General features: G+C 34.3%; 1 protein-coding gene across 1 annotated transcript; it reads left to right on the top strand.

The window, feature by feature from the left end:
- Nucleotides 1-5,318: 5,318 nt before the first annotated feature.
- LOC116127379 (cytochrome P450 87A3-like) lies at nucleotides 5,319-7,932 on the top strand. Its single transcript, XM_031413026.1, has 9 exons — nucleotides 5,319-5,583; nucleotides 5,681-6,005; nucleotides 6,100-6,249; nucleotides 6,358-6,606; nucleotides 6,689-6,781; nucleotides 6,897-6,975; nucleotides 7,071-7,177; nucleotides 7,307-7,434; nucleotides 7,561-7,932. The coding sequence occupies exons 1-9, from the start codon at nucleotides 5,381-5,383 to the stop codon at nucleotides 7,652-7,654; spliced, it is 1,428 nt and encodes a 475-aa protein (XP_031268886.1). The 5' UTR covers nucleotides 5,319-5,380; the 3' UTR covers nucleotides 7,655-7,932.
- The last annotated feature ends 9,121 nt before the right edge of the window (nucleotides 7,933-17,053 follow it).

The raw sequence follows: 17,053 nt of genomic DNA, 5'->3' as shown, positions 1-17,053 counted from the left end.
TCCCAAATGCCCACCTCTAGTCACAAGTAAAATTTCCATGCAAATTACTGTTGGGATTTATGCATTTTGGACATGGAAATGGAGAGAAAATGATGATCAAAATGATGGACATAAGATAGAAAATAAACCATTATAACATTAACATATTAATGTAAGAAAAAGATAGAAAATTACGAACTCCTTTTGCTATTAAAAGCTTGATGTTGAAACTTTGAGTCTAGATTCTTCAAAAGAGAATGAAGAAACTCAAAATAAAGTCCACCCAAGCCAAAGATGAGAGAGCTGAGAGAGTGTGAGAGAAAGTGAGAGAGCCGAGAGAGTGTGAGAGAAAGTGAGAGATTGCTTTTTGTTTCAATTGATTCAATTTAATTAAAATGGTATAAAACTTAATTTATATACCATGGGCACAAAGTGTAATTTATGGTTAATTTATAACTAGACCAAATTTTAATTCTATTAAATATTCTAACCCTTTAGAATAAAACCAATATACTTTTGCCCCCATCATTGAATCCAATTCAATAATAATATTTAATAAATCCTTATTACCCTTGGTTAGTGCTAGCTATCCATGGATTATCATTTCTCACCAATACATTAATTCGGATGCAACCATTTACGTCCGAACATCATTAATCTGATTAATGATATGTATTACTCTCTCTCCTTGAGCTTGGTTTTATGTGTGACCATTTTGGTTCACTGCGATCTAGCCGTGGGCCCAATATCTGATTTTGATATGTTTCATTGTAATTCTTTATGATCGAAACTCCCACTGATTATGGTAGACGTCTAGCAATGTTTCATAACCCCTAAACCACAATGAAGTGTAAACTCCAATGAACCTATTCTGATCGTACGTACCATAGTCAAATCCCTCTGTTATCTAATTTGGATTAAGAATGGTTCATGGTATGTCAAAACATTTAACGTAATCTTTAATCGAATTGTCAATCGATACAATGGAACTCATCAATATGAAACTACTTTTCATCTGACATTCATTATACTCTGGCCAGAGATTTCCCTTTTCCAATGTTTATTGACATTCATTTGGGAACTCGAGATTGGACTATTTTGAGTTAACGGATCCCATCTTGACCATCACTTGTCCTCGCATATGAATAACATATGACCAAACTGGCTTATTACACAAGACATCACTAGTCTCGTGCCTATACACCATATAAACGATATGCATCCTATGTTGAATCCAACCGTGATGTCTCATATCTAAGGATCAATGGTACACTAACACGATCTTACGATGCATCATTGACCATATCCATGTGATTCATCGTGATCTGTCGTATTTGATTAATATTTCACTAATCGTTTATTTATGCTTATGCCTTAGTGACATACCTCTTATAATCACCCACACTAATACCATCACATGATATTCAATGGAGACATTCAGCATGCCTACTATGCAATGTTATTGCCCAATTAACATTACTTGCGTAGGGAATTCTTTGATGATTTGATCTTCTAAAGATTCGTGTCATCCGGGTATTTCACATGCAATATTAAAAATAATATAATATAAATGAAGTAGAAAATCAATATGTGAAATAAGAACACTTTCTTTTATTCATAATACATTTACAAGATATAATGTCCTAAAACCGACAACACGATTGGTTCCTAGGGTATACATTAACAATTACTGCTTGCGACAAAAGCTTTATTATCATCCACCATGGAAAAGCCAATACATAAAAGTATGTTAACAAACTCTTTCCACAAACTTTCTCTCACAAATGCGATGTGATAGTTTGTAATTAGTCAGCTTGCATTTGATCAGGCGGGACACATTGTTGGACAGATGAGACCCATTGCGAGCTGACACGTTACGTTTGTGAGAGAAAGTTAGTGAGAAGGGTTTGTTAGCGTAATATTANCCGACACGATTGGTTCCTAGGGTATACATTAACAATTACTGCTTGCGAAGAAAGCTTTATTGTCATCCACCATGGAAAAGCCAATACATAAAAGTATGTTGACAAACTTTTTCCATAAACTTTCTCTCACAAATGCGATGTGATAATTTGTAATTAGTCAGCTTGCATTTGATCAGGCGGGACACATTGTTGGACAGATAAGAACCATTGCGAGCTGACACGTTGCTTTTGTGAGAGAAAGTTAGTGAGAAGGGTTTGTTAGCGTAATATTATTGTTGAAAAGAAGAAAGAATATATTGTTACAGTAAGACCAATACATTCATTTAGTTATATATTCAATTTAATATTTTATTTATATATATAAAAAAAATTATACATGGTACATCAATGATAATTTAAGATGCATGATTGCAATCCTACAAGCATACCAGTAGAGTGTAGAGTCAAACTATCCAAACACAATAAAGGAGAAAGAGTAGATCTAACTGTCTTCAAGAGCCTAGTTGGAAGCTTATGCTATTTGACGTTTACCAGACTTGACATTCTTTATGCCATTAGGTTAGTTAGTTGCTATTTGGAAACCCCAATAACAACTCATTTCAAGGTGGAAAAAAGAATCCTTTGTTATCTTGAAGGCAATGTTCTGAAACCCGACTTGTCCAATGCCTCGGTTAAGTGGTTAGGTCCCGAGCTGATCGATCTGATCGGTTGGACCGGTCGGTCTGACCAGTGATTACCATCAGACTCTGCAGATTTAAATCTAGTAAACGCACCTCAGAAAAATAATCAGTCCCTACAGGTTTGAAATCCAGCATAAACACCCCTACACTTCTACACTTTTATTTTTTTCCTCTTTCTCTTCATCATTTTCTTCTTTCTTTTATTACTTTCCAGTTTCCTCTCTCTCTTCTGTAACTTTTCTCTTTCTTCTTCGTCTCTAACTTCTTCACTTCATCCTTTTCCTTCTTTTCTCCTTCCCCTCCTCCTTACTTTTCTTCACTTTTGGCTGAGCCACAACATGCTTTTTCACCAAAACCCCATTCTTGTTTTTCTTTCCTCAATCTTCACATTCCACAAAGCATCAAATAGAGTACTATTAAATTAATCCCACATTATTCTTCATCATATACAACATTATTACAACTACAAAACTAGAAAAGGAAAAATGAATCAACCGATTGAAGAAGTACATTTGCAAATTGGCAAAGTACAGTTTAGGAGTGAAGAAGTACAGGACTACGGGTTTGCCGGTAAAGTTCAACTAGGTTTGAATGCGATTGAAGATATGAACGTGATTGGAGATGTAATTTGAAGGATGCAAATGTAGGGAGATTAAAGATTGAAGATGAGAATGTATGCGATTCGAAGTTTCTGCGCAGCGAAGGAAGAAAATATCCCGATTGAAATGAAGATGCGAATGTAAATTTGGGAATGGGTTTTTTAACTTTTTTTCTAGGGTTTAGATTTGCAAATAATTAAGGACTCGGTTTGGGTGACGGATTGGTGGTTCTTCACTGTTTTGCCAGTCCGACCGTTGTCCAAAACGGTTTTTAGTCTATTAATGGGTTTATTATATAACCGGACCGGTGTTGTGACCGGTTCCTAGGCGAATCGATTAAACTGGCTGGTCTGGTCTGGTCCAGGTTTTAGAACATTGCTTGAAGGTACAATCAACTTTGGCTTACTCTATTCATCTTCAAAGGAGTATAAGTTCATTGGATATAGTGATAGCGATTGAGCTGGAGACATTGATGATAGAAAGAGCACCACTGGATTCATATTTTTCATGGGAGACGATGCTTCTGCTTAGATGTCAAAGAAGCAGCCAATTGTCACGCTTTCAACATGTGAAGTCAAGTATGTTGTTGCCATCGCATGCACTTGTCATGTAATTTGTAGGGGTGAGCATGGGTAAAGGGTAGAATCGAAACTGGCCCCATTAGTGTCCAATTCTGTTTATGGAAAATTGGAATGGGGAATTTTCGGGTTTGATTTCGATTCTTGCAGTGCTGGAATCGGAATTGGAACTGAAATTGAGGTCTGGGTACTCGGGTAGGAACCGGGATTGAACTGTAAGTTTTGTAAACTATTGGGGGTACATTTATCATTTTTTAAAAGTAGGGGGCAATTAAAATTAACCAAGATATCTGGAATCGGAATTGGAACCTATGTTTCAAGTTCTAATTTCAGGCTTCTAGGAATTGAAACCGGCTAGTTCTAGTTTCAGTTCCTTCAAAAAATGCAGGGTACCAAGAATCGATCACCCTTAGTAATTTGGTTACGAAGCTTATTAAAAGAGTTGAATATATCACAAGAAGAGCCAACATCCATTTACGTTGACAACAAGTTTGCAATTGCTTTATTGAAGAATCCAATTTTTCATGACTGAAGCAAGCACATCAATACTTGCTATCACTACAGAAGAGAATTTATTGAAAGAAAAGAAATATGAGTGGAGTATGTGAAAACACATGATCAAGTTATCGATTTTCTTACCAAGCCGCTCAAGTACTACGAGGACTTTGCAAGGATAAGAAGTTGGCTTAATGTCACAAAACAAGTTTAAGAGAGGGTATTGACAAAATCATAAATAAATTTGTTTTGTTCTATTGGTTATAATTAGTTTAATTATTATCTATTAAAAAAATACTAATAGGTGAATGGTAATGGTTAATAGGCTAATAATATTATGTGGTCCGTAAGTAATTTAAATTAGTATATATATACATGTACATGTCCCCTCTCCATGTTTCAAACATAAGTGAGTCGGAGAAAGAAAAAGATAAACAAGCTTCTCCGTTTTGTATTAATTTTAAGAAATAAACACAATTATAGAATTTATTTTTTCAACAAATTTAAAGTCTAGGTTTTTTATTTTATGTATAGTTGGCTTGCATTAGTGCATTTTTTTAAATCTTCATAATATACATGTTTTAAAAAGAATAGTATTATATCTGTTAGCGGCAAAGGTAACACTGAGAAAAATATATTAATAATGAATTAAATCGGAGGGATGAAAACATTGAATGAGAAAATACTCGAAAATTTATATCATATATATTGTACAGGAAATATAATTCGGTCGTATAGAAATTCAATTCCTATAGTTAGTAGAATAAATTGTACCTTTGGTACGAGAGTGCCGCCGCCTTAGTAGAATAGTTTGCTTGATTTGCATTGGTGCAACACTCTCCAATACTGACTGTTGACCAAACATTTTCCTGGAAAACCCATAACATTCGTTTAAAATACACTTTTAATTCCCATAACTATCACTGTTGACCGATAAGAACAGTTGACAGTCATGCTTAGAATAATCAAATAAAGCGAGCTGAGTAAGCAAGGCAAGGCTTAGAATCTGCCTCTATATAAACTGTTTGTGGCCTAAAATATTTATCGTAAGTAGCACACTTCTTCAATTCCTTTCCATCCAGCATTGAGCAAATTAAAACCATTCCTTCTCACCAATCATTAAGATGTGGTGTGAAATTGGTGTTTGCATTGTAGCTTTTCTTGTTATTAGGATTACCCATTGGTTCTATACTTGGTCCAACCCCAAGTGCGATGGCAAATTGCCTCCTGGTTCAATGGGATTGCCAATTATTGGAGAAACTCTCCAGTTCTTATCTCCCTATAAGGTTCATGATGTTGCTCCATTTCTCAAAAGGAGATTGGCTAGGTAATGTATATCATACTATCATTGGTAAAAAAGTATGTTAATTAGTGAACAAAAGGATTTTATCTTAATATATAATCATTTTTGTTTTTCCTTTCAGATATGGACCGCTGTTTCGAACAAGTCTATTTGGCAAGAAGATGATCGTGTCGACTGATCCTGAGATAAACTACACAATCCTCCAAAGAGAAAGTACAAATTTCTCAATTTGGTTGACTGATAGTTTTAGTGAATTTTTGGGAGAAGAAAACATGCTTACACAGCATGGAAGCTTTCATAGATACATGAAGAACTTAATTTTACATCTTGTTGGCCCTGAAAGTCTAAGGGGAAGGCTTCTCCATCAAATGGACGAAGCAACTAGCAGACATCTACGTTCGTGGGCTAGCCAAGGCAATGTCAATGTGAAAGAAGGAATCGCAGAAGTAATAAGCTTAATAATTCTTATGTGTATGATTCAATTATATAGTTATTTATGTTAATGAGTCTAATACATTACTCCTAATTGGCTATTGGCAGATGATATTTGAATCATTTGCAAAGAGGCTGATAAGTTATGAGGAAAAGAAGGATGGAAAGAAGCTATTAGATAATTACAAAGCCTTCATGAATGGTCTCATCTCCCTTCCTGTCAACATCCCGGGAACTGCATTTCATGCATGTGTACAGGTATATAACTATTTGAGTTTGAATTTTATACTATCAAATATATATATTTTTTTTACCCTGTCCCCTATATCTCTGACTGGATGTTTTTTATTTTGAATTCTTAATCAGGGTAGTAAAAACGCAATTAAGGTGATTGCAGATATCTACCACGAGAGGAAAGCAACAAAAATTGCTCACAATGATTTCTTGGACCGTGTAATTGAAGAAGTAGAGAAGGAGAATGCCTTTTTGAATGATGGTGTTGCAATAAACATGTTATTTCTGCTTCTCTTCGGTGCCTTCGAAAGCACTTCTGAAGCCATTACGTTGCTCACCAAATTTATTTCTGACCATCCTCAAGTGCTTGAAGAATTAACGGTTAGTAGATTTAACAATACTTGATTAATTTTTTTTATCAACATCAAAAATAAACTGAGTATTGGTTATTTCACATATGCAGAAAGAGCATGAGGCAATTCTTGAAAGGAGAGAAAATCATGAGAATTCTGGACTTACATGGGAAGAATATAAATCAATGACTTTCACCCATATGGTAAGTTGTAGTTAGACTTTAAAATTTTAATTATTTTCTATAATAATTTATCTTTTAATTTATTTTGAATCCATTTTTTTTTTTTTTTTAAAACTTTTTTTTCCCTATACTGCAGGTCATCAATGAAACTGTCCGATTGGCAAATATAGCACCAGTGATTTTTAGGAAAGTCGGGAAAGATGCAGAGATTAGGGGTAAGTTTCAAATAATTAATTGACTGAAGAAACAGATTAGTCTTTTTAAAACTTGAAAAACACTTATAATAGCACAATTTTTACAAATCTTGCAGGATATACTATCCCCAAAGGTTGGATAGTTATGGTGGCGCCAGCAGTAGCTCACTTGAATCCTGAGAAATATGAGAATCCTCTTGAATTCAATCCATGGCGTTGGAAGGTAAATTAATTGATTTGAATTACATGTATAATGCAAAATTTGATTCTAGCTAATTTTAAATTAACTTTTAGTATGTTATAAAATCCTTTCTTAGAAAGCTCTGAAAATTTATTTTCATGGACTAAATAGGGACAAGACTTACACTCTGGATCGAAGACTTTCATGGCCTGGGGCAGTGGTACAAGACTTTGCGTTGGAGCTGATTTTGCAAAGCTCCAAATCGCAATATTTCTCCATCACCTCGTTATTAATTACAGGTAATAAAAATAATATAAAGAATAGAAATATAGAATGAACATGACGTAAATCTTTGAAAACAAAAATATACATAACTTTAATTTTAATAAATTTTTATATATCGATAATTATGATATTATGATCAGGTGGAGGGTGACCAAAGGAGGAGACTTCATTCGAAGGCCGAGTTTAATATTTCCAAACGGACTTCACATCAGTATTGCAGAAAAGCAAAAGTGATCGCAAGTTAATTATAATTATGTAGAAGATAAATCAAGGCAATAAAAATTAATAGAGTATATAAGAATTAAAGTTATCTCTTGATAACGTTGAGATTTTATAATATTGTGTTTGTATGTTGTATATTGTACCCAACAGAAGGAAACTGAAGATTCAGGAATCAATCAATACAAACCATATTCTTAATGCATATGCCTTCTGCAATTTTATTCTTCTTAGATTAATCTGTGTAGAGATGCTATCTCTATAATGAAATCTGTATATCTCAGTAGTAAATAAAGAAATTACTATTGGAAGTGGGGTCTCGATCACATCAAGATTTTTCTAAATTTTTCACTAATTTGTGATGATGGGTAGCTCCATATAGTTGCCATTATTGTCACAATTTTCTTCATCTCAATATTTCACTTTCAGATTGGTCTGATTCACACTGTGTAAAATGAGGAAGTAAAGTAATGAGTTTGGTAAATGTGTTGATGTGTAGACAATAACAGAGATGACTGAAACCTGAAAATCAATAAGTGATATGATTAACCATTACCAAATTGTATCAAGATTTGGATATTGGATTGGATAAAAGAAAACACACAAGGTTCTTAATATTTCATTCAATATACTAATAATAATAACTACTTTTGTTACCGCTGAACCAATCTTTAAATAGTTCCTCTAAAAAAACCTAATCTGAAAATCAAAGAAAAAGGAAAATTAAACAATTATCGAAAAAAATTTAAAAGTCCAGAAATTTCAGAAACTTGTAAAAAAACCCCCTAAAAATAATAAAAACGTCCAAAAACCTGTCTTTAAATGATTCTAAAACGCTAAAAAATGACAAAACTCATTTTTACAATGAGCTTAACTTGTTTGGCCGTTTCGGAGTGCGTACCCTACCAAAACTTATTGCATTCTAACACTATCAATGCTATTCATCCCATGGGGCCCCTACATTATACGCAACAAAATTGGAAACAAGACAAGTGTTGTGGGGAAACAATTTAGTTTGCCGTGTATATATATATATATATATATATATATATTGAATCTTTTATTTCCACTTATTAATTAATTTTAAAATATATTTTCATGTTGAGTTATTTTTGTGCTTCACATGCCAGCCCGAGGAGCTAAAACTTAAGGCCTCGTTTTACAGGCTATGGAAAATGTCTAATAAAATCACAAAAGGTTATATATTTAAGATATGAGATTATTTGTAATAAAGCATTTCTGGAATAGTCTGGTTCCTATTGTATAAGATATATAGTAAATGAACTCTCAGACGAACTTTGGAAACAACATGTGGCTACGGGCATCGCACCAACCTTGAAACTGGGGATTAGTCCCGTACCCCCTCGGGTGCATGTGGGGACACCTCGTGGCTGACACCAATATATATATATATGTATAACCCATTTCTTGAGAATGAGTTGTTTATTCATTTTCAGAAATTTGCATATTACATTAAAATTCAATATTATTTTACAAAGTAAAAGGGAGTACTCAAAAACTATATATATATAAAAAAAAAAACAAAATTAACTCTAAATCTCAGTTATTGTCAAACATTAAAATATCATGCAGAAGCAGTAGTGATACATTTTTTTTTTCAAATAAAAAAAATTAAAATCTTTAAAATCTAAAAAAAAATAACATTACGAAATAAAAGTAGTTCAGAAAATTACATATAATACGGTTCATTGAAGTAAGCAGATATTATTTTTTAATTATTTTATTTATTGTATAAGGCCATGCTTGGACCATTGACGTCTCTACATCGCCATAAAAAAAAGAAAAGAAACAATATCAATAATACAATTTTGACTGTGAATACTGAATCTAAAGGGCTTGTTTAATACTGCATATTAATTAGGGGTGAAAAAAAAAAAAAATCAAAAACCGGACTGAACCAAAAAATTGGATCGAAACTGAATTAAAAATTAGGTTTTTTTTTATGAATTCAGTTCAGTTTCAGTTTAGAATAATGGATAAACTGAATATTCGATTCGGTTTTAAAAAATAAATAAACTGGCTAATCGAAACCAAACCGATTTTTTTAAAAAGAATAATTATTTTCTTTCATTAAATCGCTCTTTCTTTCTCCGTTTCTCCGTATTTTATTTTATTAAATACCACTCTCTCTTTCTCGATTTCTCCACCTTTTTTTCTTATTAAATGCCTTTCTTTCTTTCTTTCTCTCGATTTCTTCAGTTTCTCTTTTATTAAATGCCTCTCTCTCTCTCTCTCTTTCTCGATCTCTTCAATCTTCATCTACCACTTTCATTAAATACCTCTCTTTCTCCTTCTGATTTTTAAACTCTCTTTTATTAAATTCCTCTCTCTCTCACTCGCTCTGCAAATACGCATCCACCATTTCTCTATCTTTTCCTTCTCTATAACTTGAGTTTCAACTTTCAATGTTCCTTACTCCACATGATAAAACTTCATCATCAAAACCATAAGCGTATATACTTTATGATTTTCTTTACCACCAGCGGTTGTTTTTTTGGTTGAATTTTCAACTGTCTCGATTGCCATATATTGGGGAAGCTTACAGCTTTTGGGTGCTAAAAACTTACAAGGTTGTTGAGCTTGCCATCAAACATCAAAGAGACAGTTTCCATCAGCTTCTCCCGCTCAGCTTTAATTTTCATGTCACAAATTGAGCCGCTTACTTTTAGCCTCTTACTCTTCCATTCCTGAATTCTGGCATCGAGCTCTGTTTGGTTACGTGAACATGTGTGTACTATTGCTTCAAATCCTGCTAGTTCTTCTACTATAGCATATCTGGCAAATATCAACACATAAATTGGGCCAAATTGGAAGGTTATATTGAATTGGGCCGACTGGTCCAGACCATTTTAAAAAACCGGTTTAAAACTGGTTAATTTCGGTTAGGTTGCAAACCGGTTTAAGTAAAAAATCGGTTCGGTTTGGTTTTTTACTTAAACCAGAATTCGGTTCGGTTCAAATATAGGATAAACCAGTTCGGTTAACCAGTTTTTTCCACCCCTAATATTAATTAGAAGTAGCACCAATTATTGAACTCAAATATCAAAGAGGATTTTGTTAACAGTAGCTGATTTATTAAGTACTGTACAGTTTAGTTTGTTTGTTTAAATGTAAAGTTAGTTATTGTTATTGTTAAGAGAGTTAGTTACAAGTTTGGTTAGTTATTAACTAGCGTTAGTTAACTACAGTTAGTAGCTTACTGAGTTAGTTTGCAAGTATAAAAGCAATGTACAAATTGTGTTTGTCGACTGATGAAATACACATATGTTTCCCCAATTTTCTCTCTTCAACATGGTATCAGAGCAGGAGATTTCTTGCAAATTTCCTAAAAATTGGTTTGATTGAACCTCCATATTCTTCTGGTTTAGCTCAAAAAAGGTTCAAGACTCGTTAATTTGTTCAGCTTAAGCTGTAGACTTTGGAAGTTGAGCTCAATAAGCTATGGCAGAAGAATCAGTTCTACCTTCGATTGACTCAAATTCGCCCCTCTACGTTCATCCATCTAATACACTAGGGTCAGTCTTAGTGTTAGAACAGCTCATAGGAACATAAAATTACGGTGTTTGGAGCAGAACTATGACTGTTTACTTATGTGCAAAAACAAGCTAGGTTTTGTTATTGGAACTTGCACAAAATCTTCAGCATATGCTCGTTTAGCTCCACAGTGGGAAAGGTGCAACTCCTTGGTTCTTGACTAGATCTTTAATTCAGTCTCGAAAGAAATATTCAAAGGGACTGTGTATTCAACCAATGCTTCACAAGTCTGGCAGGATCTGAAAGAGTAATATCACAAAGTGAATGGCACTAGAGTTTTTGGTATCCATAGAGAAATTGTGAATCTTACACAGGGAACCAACACTGTGGCAATTTATTTTAACAAGCTTAAGTCGTTATGGGACGAATTGGATTTTCTCGTAAGCCTTCCTACTCTAGATAGTGCTTTTGCAAAGACATATCTTGAACACCTTAATAAAAAAAAAAAGTTATTATAATTTTTGATGGGTTTGAATGCGTCGTACTCTATGGTCAGAAGTCAAATTCTGTTGATGAATCCCCTGCCAAGTGTGAAACAAGCATATTCCGTAGTGATCAAGATGAGAGCCAAAGGAGTCTGGCTAGATTGAATACTAATGCAGATGTAACTACAACACTCTATGCTCAGAATGGTAAAAAACAAAATCTAGGGCAGAGATATAAGGGAAATAAACCTTCTATGAAATGTGATTATTGTCACCTACCTGGTCACAAACGTGACAATTGTTACAAGCCAAATGGTTATCTAATAGATTACTAGTTTCAAAAGGAAAAGGTAACTCAAAATCCAAATTCTCTGCTAATCAGGTGCAATCATAGGATATAGTTGCAGAAATGACAGATGCAAAGTCTCTTAATATTCCAGCTAGACCTGTTTTCACATTGGAGCAGTTCAATCAGATTTTGAAGCTGCTAGGAAAAGAGAATGTAACCTCCACAAATCATTCAGCTGCAAACCTTGCAAGTATCTTTAATAGTACACATGATATTACATTGCCTGATTTAAATAAAAATGCTTGGATCATAGATACAGGGGCCATTGATCACATGACCTATGACCTTAGTATTCTGCAGTCTCCTATTGCCATAAAACCTTCTTCAAAATTGATTTTAGGGTTACATGATGTTACTAAGACTCATATTGCACATGTAGGTTCTGCAATTTTGGACAATGGCATGCATCTCTCAAAAGTTTTGCATATACCAACTTTTAGACACAATTTGCTTTTAGTCTCCAAATTTACAGTTTCTAATAACTGTACTATCAATTTTTCCCTTGATTTCTGTCTAATCCAAGACCTTTACAGTGGCAAATTGAAGGGGATTGGTAATGCCTATATTTTCTTGATCCAATTTCACAAAAATCAATAATGTCAGTAGATGCTTCGCATAAAGCTGTTTGCAATATTTCAAAATGTTTTTGTTCAAATAATAATGTACCATGTCATTTTCAGTTGAATAAAGACTCTGAATTTCCTAGTACTTTTCTTGCTGCAAATATTTCTAATAGTGTTGAATTGTGGCACCAAAGGTTAGGACATGTTCCTTATACAATATTACAACATATGCATAAAGATTTTGATGTTTCTAATCCTCCTCACTGCACTATTGTCCATCAGCTAATCAAACTAGGGTTCCCTTTAATCATAGTAATTCAATTTCTACTTGCATCTTTGATTTGTTACATGTAGATGTTTGGGGTCCATATAAGATTCCAACACATGAAAATGCTAGGTATTTCCTTATTTTGGTTGATGATTATTCAAGAGTAACCTGGTCATTTCTCATGCAATACAAATATGAAGTTTTCATTACCATTAAACATTTTATTAAAATGATGGAAACTCAATACCATTGTACTTTGAAATGCATTAGAAGTGACAATGGCCTTGAATTTTTTAATAAAGAATGTCATGATATGTTTCTTAGTAAAGGCATTGTCCATCAAAGCTCATGTGCTTATTCCCCTCAACAAAATGGAGTTGTTGAGAGGAAACATAGACACATCATTGCAGTAGCTAGGGCTTTGAAATTCCAGTCCAATATACCAAATCATTTGTAGGGATATTGTGTGCAAACAATAGTTTACCTTATAAATAGGCTTCCTTCATCAGTTCTCAAAGGTATATCATCTTTTGAAAGACTTTTTGGTCACCCTCCTTCATTGGATCACATCAAGGTTCTTGGTTGTTTAGCTTATGCTACCATTCTCACCCCTAAGGATAAATCGTCACCTAGATCTACCCCTTGTGTCTTTTTGGATTATTCTTTGACTCAAAAGGGATACTTTCTTTATGCTCTTCCTTCTCATAAAGTTTTTGTCACTAGAGATGTTCTTTTTCATGAGACCATAGTTCCTTGGTTTACATCTCCATAGCCACCTTTTCCGTTTAATCATGAATTTCTGGATATTGAGTTGCCTTCTACAACTACAACCCCTACTGTCCCTTTATCAACTGATTTATTGCCTGATGTCCAGAATGTATAACCTACAGGACCTCCCTTTCTATGTATTATTTCCTCTCCACCTCAACCTATTATTCCTTTTAGGAAATCTAGTAGAATCAAAAGGCCCCTTATCTGGACATCAGATTTTGTTTATCGATCTATTTCTCCTTCCACTTCAACTTCAACTTCAACTTCAACTTCAGCCAATTGCATCCCATATCTTATTTCTAATTTTGTATCTTATAGTCATATTTCACCAAGCTACCAAGCCTTCTTATCCCATCTCACNGCAATTTTGGACAATGGCATGCATCTCTCAAAAGTTTTGCATATACCAACTTTTAGACACAATTTGCTTTTAGTCTCCAAATTTACAGTTTCTAATAATTGTATTATCAATTTTTACCTTGATTTCTGTCTAATCCAAGACCTTTACAGTGGCAAATTGAAGGGGATTGGTAAGAATAAGCAATGCCTATATTTCCTTGATCTAATTTCACAAAAATCAATAATGTCAGCAGATGCTTCGCATAAAGCTGTTTGCAATATTTCAAAAGGTTTTTTGTTCAAATCATAATGTACCATGTCATTTTCAGTTGAATAAAGAGTCTAATTTTCCTAGTACTTTTCTTGCTGCAAATGTTTCTAATAGTGTCGAATTGTCGCACCAACGGTTAGGACATGTTCCTTATACAATATTACAACATATGCATAAAGATTTTGATGTTTCTAATGCTCCTCACTGCACTATTTGTCCACTAGCTAAGCAAACTAGGGTTCCCTTCAATGATAGTAATTCAATTTCTACTTGCATCTTTGATTTGTTACATGTAGATGTTTGGGGTCCATATAAGATTCCAACACATGGAAATGCTAGGTATTTCCTTACTTTGGTTGATGATTATTCAAGAGTAACTTGGTCATTTCTCATGCAATACAAATATGAAGATTTCATTACCATTAAACATTTTATTAAAATGATAGAAACTCAATACCATTGTACTTTGAAATGCATTAGAAGTGACAATGGCCTTGAATTTTTTAATGAATAATGTCAAGATATGTTTCTTAGTAAATGCATTGTCCATCAAAGCTCATGTGCTTATCCCCCTCAACAAAATGGAGTTGTTGAGAGGAAACATAGACACATCATTGCAGTAGCTAGGGCTTTGAAATTCCAGTCCAATATACCAAACCTTTTGTGGGGATATCGTGTGCAAACAACAGTTTACCTTATAAATAGGTTTCCTTCATCAGTTCTCAAAGGTATATCATCTTTTGAAAGATTTTTTGGTCACCCTCCTTCATTGGATCACACCAAGGTTTTTGGTTGTTTAGCTTATGCTACCATTCTCATCCCTAAGGACAAATTGTCACCTAGATCTACCCCTTGTGTCTTTTTGGGTTATTCTTTGACTTAAAAGGGATACTTTCTTTATAATCTTTCTTCTCATAAAGTTTTTGTCACTAGAGATGTTCTTTTTTATGAGACCATATTTCCTTTTACTTGGTCTACATCTCCATAATCACCTTTTCCGTTTGATCCTGAATTTTTGGATATTGAGTTGCCTTCTACAACTACAGCCCCTACTGTCCCTTTATCAGTTGATTTATTGCCTGTTGTCCAGAATGTATAACCTACAGGACCTCCCTCTTTATATATTAATTCCTCTCCACCTCAACCTATTATTCCTCTTAGGAAATCCAGTAGAATCAAAAGGCCCCCTATCTAAACATCAGATTTTGTTTGTCCATCTATTTCTCCTTCCACTTCAACTTTAGCCAATTGCATCCCATATTCTATTTCTAATTTTGTATCTTATAGTCATATTTCACCAAGCTACCAAGCCTTCTTATCCCATCTCACTCTAGTAGAACCCTTTTCTTTCAATAAAGCTTCTCAAGACCCTAATTAGGTAGCTGCCATGCAAAAGGAGATACAAGCTTTGGAATTAAATAAAACCTGGTCCCTGGTCTTTTCACCCCAAGGTAAGACTCCAATTGGTTGTAAGTGGGTTTATAAACTCAAATATATTGCTGATGGTTCCTTGGAAAGATATAAGGCAATATTGGTGGCAAAGGGATACACTCAAAAGGAAGTGTGGATTATGCGGAAACAATTTCTAGTTGTTAAAATAGTTACCATTAGTTCCATTTTATCACTTGCTTCCATGCATAATGGCCACTTTACCAAATGGATAGGATAATGCATTTTTCAAGGGGATTTACAAGAAGAGATTTATATGACTTTGCCTCAAGGTTTTGCAAGCAAGGGGCAACTTGGGGGGCAACTTATAGTCTGCAGTTACACAAGTTTCTATATGGACTAAACATGCATCTAGAGCTTGGAATTACAAGCTTACTCGCCTTACTTGTTGGACGATTACTCAATCTAAAGTTGATTATTCTTTGTTCATTAGAGGATGGATTCTCTATTTTGCTGGTTTTAGTCTATGTAGATGACATTTCTCACAGGGGACAACATTGACATGATCAACTCCACCAAACACTATTGCATTCTCATTTTAATCTCAAAGATTTTGGTGTTTTGAAATATTTCTTGGGTTTAGAGGTAGCCAAATCTTCCAGGGGTATTCACTTATGTCAAAGAAAGTATGCTTTGGAGCTTAAATCTGAATTAGGTTTGTCTGTTCTAAACCTTTTGCAGTTCCTATGGATTTTACCTTGAAACTTACATCAGTTGCTTATGATGACCTTTTCCTGCTGGTCCTGATCCTCTTCTTTCTGATCCGAGTGTTTATCAAAGGTTAGAGGGTAAGTTGCTGACTTATGCCTGACCAGACCAGACTTAAGTGTTTGTCAATCTCTTAAGTCAGTTTATGCATGTCCCAAACAATCACATATGATAACACTTAAAGTGGTGAAATATCTCAAGTCTGCTCTGGTTAGGCCTATTTTTTCAGCTAACAATCTTATGAATTTATCAGCATTTTGTGAGCTGATTGGGGATCCTATCTCATGACAAGAAGTCAATTACAGGGTACTGCATTTTTCTTGGAAAGTCTTTAATTGTATGGAAATCTAAAAAGCTGGCCACTATCTCTAAATCTTCATCAGAGGAGAGTATAGAGCTATGGCCTCCACTATATGTGAGCTGCTTTGGTTGATTCAACTTTTCAGAACTTGGATTTACTGATTTGTTTCCTCTCCTCTTCACTGTGACAACCGGTGCTAATACATTACATTGAATCTCATCTTCCATGAGAGGATTAAACACATCGACATTGATTGCCACATTGTGAGAGTATAGTTCAAACGGAGTCATTACCATGATATTTCCATCATCTGAACAGCTGCAGACTTGCTCACTAAAGTTCTTGTTAGTCCACTGCATTCCAGATTGTTAAGCAAGTTGGGTGTGTTGACCTCTACCACCCTCCAACTTGGGGG

Source organism: Pistacia vera, unplaced genomic scaffold, assembly GCF_008641045.1.
Source record: "Pistacia vera cultivar Batoury unplaced genomic scaffold, PisVer_v2 Contig190, whole genome shotgun sequence".
Taxonomy (NCBI): Eukaryota; Viridiplantae; Streptophyta; class Magnoliopsida; order Sapindales; family Anacardiaceae; genus Pistacia; species Pistacia vera.
This window is presented reverse-complemented; position numbering and strand designations above follow the sequence as displayed.

Bases quoted from the DNA above. Each gene is read 5' to 3' on its own strand.
- LOC116127379 (XM_031413026.1), top strand. From the start codon at position 5,381: ATGTGGTGTGAAATTGGTGTTTGCATTGTAGCTTTTCTTGTTATTAGG. The intron at 6,006-6,099 runs GTAATAAGCTTA...GGCTATTGGCAG, and splicing joins TGAAAGAAGGAATCGCAGAA to ATGATATTTGAATCATTTGC. The intron at 7,435-7,560 runs GTAATAAAAATA...TATTATGATCAG, and splicing joins CACCTCGTTATTAATTACAG to GTGGAGGGTGACCAAAGGAG.